Source organism: Octodon degus, unplaced genomic scaffold (assembly GCF_000260255.1).
Source record: "Octodon degus isolate 3935 unplaced genomic scaffold, OctDeg1.0 scaffold00288, whole genome shotgun sequence".
Taxonomy (NCBI): domain Eukaryota; kingdom Metazoa; phylum Chordata; class Mammalia; order Rodentia; family Octodontidae; genus Octodon; species Octodon degus.
The window spans coordinates 1,067,797-1,071,018 of NW_004524864.1; the positions used below are offsets into that span (position 1 = coordinate 1,067,797).

Below are 3,222 nucleotides of genomic sequence, written 5' to 3' on the forward strand. Positions count from 1 at the left end.
TTTTTTTAAAGGAGAAGTCATATTTTCATTGTGTCTATTGCTTTTTTTTTCAGACTGACGGAATTTTTCTTTGTTCTTCAGGTTAATTTTCAATAAATATTTGTCTCTCTTGGATGGAAGCATTTGTGCTGCTGTTTACTTTCTGCACTTAGTTGCTACATTTAGATTCTTGGGATTTAGAAATGTCAAGGTAAGTCTTGAGAAAGTTGGTAAGAATTGTACTCACAGTGAAGGCAACACATTGGAATAAGTCCGTCTCTGCCACCACATCATTGAAGAGACTTCTGTTTTCCCTGTTAGACTCCAAGGAAGCCTTTACTGTCACTGTCTCATTCAGTTGAGTCAGAAGGAGGCATGCCTTTTCAGGACTCCCAGCATGGAGCAAGGAGGGGACCAACACCATATATTGTCTGAGAACGGGGGAATCCAGTTAGAGGAGAGATAAAGAAGGGAGACATTGCTATCGACCACAAGACACTCCACAGTTGCTACAGCAGGAGAAGTCACACTGATGTGGAGGAAACTGCTGTCAAGTGGCATATGTGAGAGTCACTTCCCCTTTCTGTCACATGCCTTGGCAGTGAACAGGGGGCTCACTTAAGGATCCACAATATGGGAGCATCTGAATTAGAATAAAATATGTTAATTATATTCATTTACATTCTAAGTCTATTATACTTTAGGATTACAGTAAAAAGCAAGAAAAGTCTTAGGCATGTGGGTACCATAAATATTAAATTATAGAACTGTTATTAAACATATGTGTGCGTTCAACAACCTGTGCAAATTATAGAGCTACCACTTGCTTCTTCTTTATAAATACGGAATCAGAAGCTAGAGAAAAGTGAGCCATCAGTTTAGTCTCAGTTGTGCTTAGTGGCTAACAAAGTCTGCGTGTTACCTAACCATAGATGTTTGCATTTTAAATATTTGCTTTTCAACTCATGGCCAGAGAAAAGTTTCACCAAAATTGCCCTCTTGTGATTGAGTTTGGGTCTTGGTAACTTATGAGCAGGACAGAAAATTTCTCAATACCCTGACACATAATTAAAGTTGGCCCTGAAATTTTCAAACATTTTTGCATAGAACTTTAAAAATAATTAATGGTTTGACACTGTAAACCTCTTATTTTCAAGGAAACATATATTTTTCCACAATTTTAAATAATAGCAGAATATATATTTTAGTTTAATACACTTTACTTAGTAATTATCCCATAGAATCTTAAACATAATAGAGATAAGAGTAGTACCTATTCAAAAACTCATCAAAAATTATTTTGAAATGATCAGAGATTTAACATCTTTCTCCCTTTTCCTCCTTGAATTTGAATTTCCATGCCACTTACTAAATAGAAATTTCTCTTTTGTTTTGTATACTTTACACTCTTATGAAGCAATCTTTTTATTAACAAATCTCTATCTACATATATATGTGTAATATTATACTTGGAGATATAAATTTAGCATTCTTTAAAATATAATATGACTATAAATTTATAAATATCAAATATTTTTATGATTAACTTGTTTTCAAAATCACTGTTATACTGCTGATCAAAACAAAATAAATATATGTAACCCATACATACTAGGTGTAAAATTAAAATACTCTTAAAGCACATATTTAATGAACTGGCAGTCTGTTTTCTTCTCCAGTGAGTTTATCTGTACCAGGATGGATAGTAATTATTGCAAGAATTAAACAAAGCCCAACATTAACTTTGTCACAACTGTTAAGTTTTGCATATAAATGATAAGAATAGTTTCCATAAAAGATGTATGGTAGAAATGTGTTCCTGTCACCACTGTTTTTTTTAATGGGCATGAGCTCAGGACCATGAGCTTGCCAGGCAGGTTCTGTGCCACTGAGCTCTGTCCACAGCTCTTGTTACGACTTTTTGCTTACATGCTGCATAGCACTTGGTATTGTGTTATCAAGAATTGCTGATAGGCATCTGTCAGCTGATATGTCCTTTAACTCTTTCTTTATTTTTATTTGAACAACTTATCACTACCTTATCTGATAAAGATTTTCTCCTCTCTCATTTCAGTTCTTTATTTTCTCAACACCAACATTCCAATTTTTTTTTTTAATTTGGTACACTAGTAATTATTTAATTTCAAGGTAATATGTCATGGTAAGATCTAGTTGAAGGAGAAGTTTGGCTCCATTTTACAAAATAGAGTATGAACAAGTAAAAGAGAAGGCGAAGAAAGACAAACAGAGCAATCTCATTAGATCCAAAGAAACATGAGGATCTGAAAATTAATTCATTTAAAAGAAGTATCTATTTGTGATGCCCCTGAGAAAGGTTTTGCATGTCACCAACAAAATTTGAAATTTAGGGATACAGAAATACAAAGAGTTTGAGCAAAATCCTTATGACTGAATGAGGAAAGAGTAAACTACATTTACCAAATCTCATGAATGGAAACAACTTTAGAAATATGAAGGTGACAATTTCATAGGCAAGGCAAATGAATTATGTAAAAGACGCTGAAGTATGAGAAAAGACTCTTTAGGTTCAGGCTCCATGCCTGGTGTGGGACTTACGGATTTCCAGAGGTGGTGGCGTCTGTGGGCAGGAGAACCAGGAGGAGGAGGAGGAGAGCAAGATTAGGACGGAGGAGTCTGTTGCTCCCCATGCTGCAGGACCTGCCCTCTCCCTCACTCCCTGCACTCTGTCTGGTCCCACTCTTCCCCTGCAGCTGGGCTTTATGCTCCCTTCTGTGCAAACAGGAAGTTCCACCCCCACAAGTTCTCTAAACAAAGTTGAGGTCTCTGGACCTTCCCTGAAAGGGTCATAAATGGCTTAATTGTGGTCAAGGTTAATTCCTGCCCGGCTGGCCGGAATTCCTGGAGGGATAAACCATATTCCTGGTAGTGCTCCTTTTTTCTGGGATTTTATAGTAAGGCATCTAATCAGGTTTTTAACCTCTTTTCTCTCTCATCCCCATAAACCATTCACAGGGCCTGTATGGCTCTCCTCACGTCTCTGGTATGAGTAATTGGCAGGAGAAGCTGCACTTTAAGCAACACTAGCTGGGTCAGATGGTATTTCATTCCAATCGGTGTGTCTGCAAAGCCTCCAGCAGAGATGTCAGCCCTAATGGTGGAGTTTCAGAGTTCAGTAGTCCTCTGTGGAAATGCTGTTGGACCCAGCGGTCAGCTTTCACCTTAGGGATATTTACTGAATTGCAGACCAAGAGCCAGGCCCTA

General features: G+C 37.3%; 1 protein-coding gene across 1 annotated transcript in view; it reads right to left on the reverse strand.

Annotated features, from left to right (window-relative positions):
* The window catches only part of A2m (alpha-2-macroglobulin), a 49,385-nt gene extending 46,664 nt beyond the window's left edge, over nt 1-2,721 (reverse strand). The window contains exons 1-2 of the mRNA XM_023707415.1: nt 2,557-2,721; nt 227-410 (exon numbers count right to left, since the gene is read on the reverse strand). Of these exons, the coding sequence (XP_023563183.1) occupies nt 227-410; nt 2,557-2,648 (276 nt within the window). The 5' untranslated portion in view covers nt 2,649-2,721. The remainder of the gene's footprint in view (nt 1-226; nt 411-2,556) is intronic.
* Between the last annotated feature and the right edge of the window lie 501 nt (nt 2,722-3,222).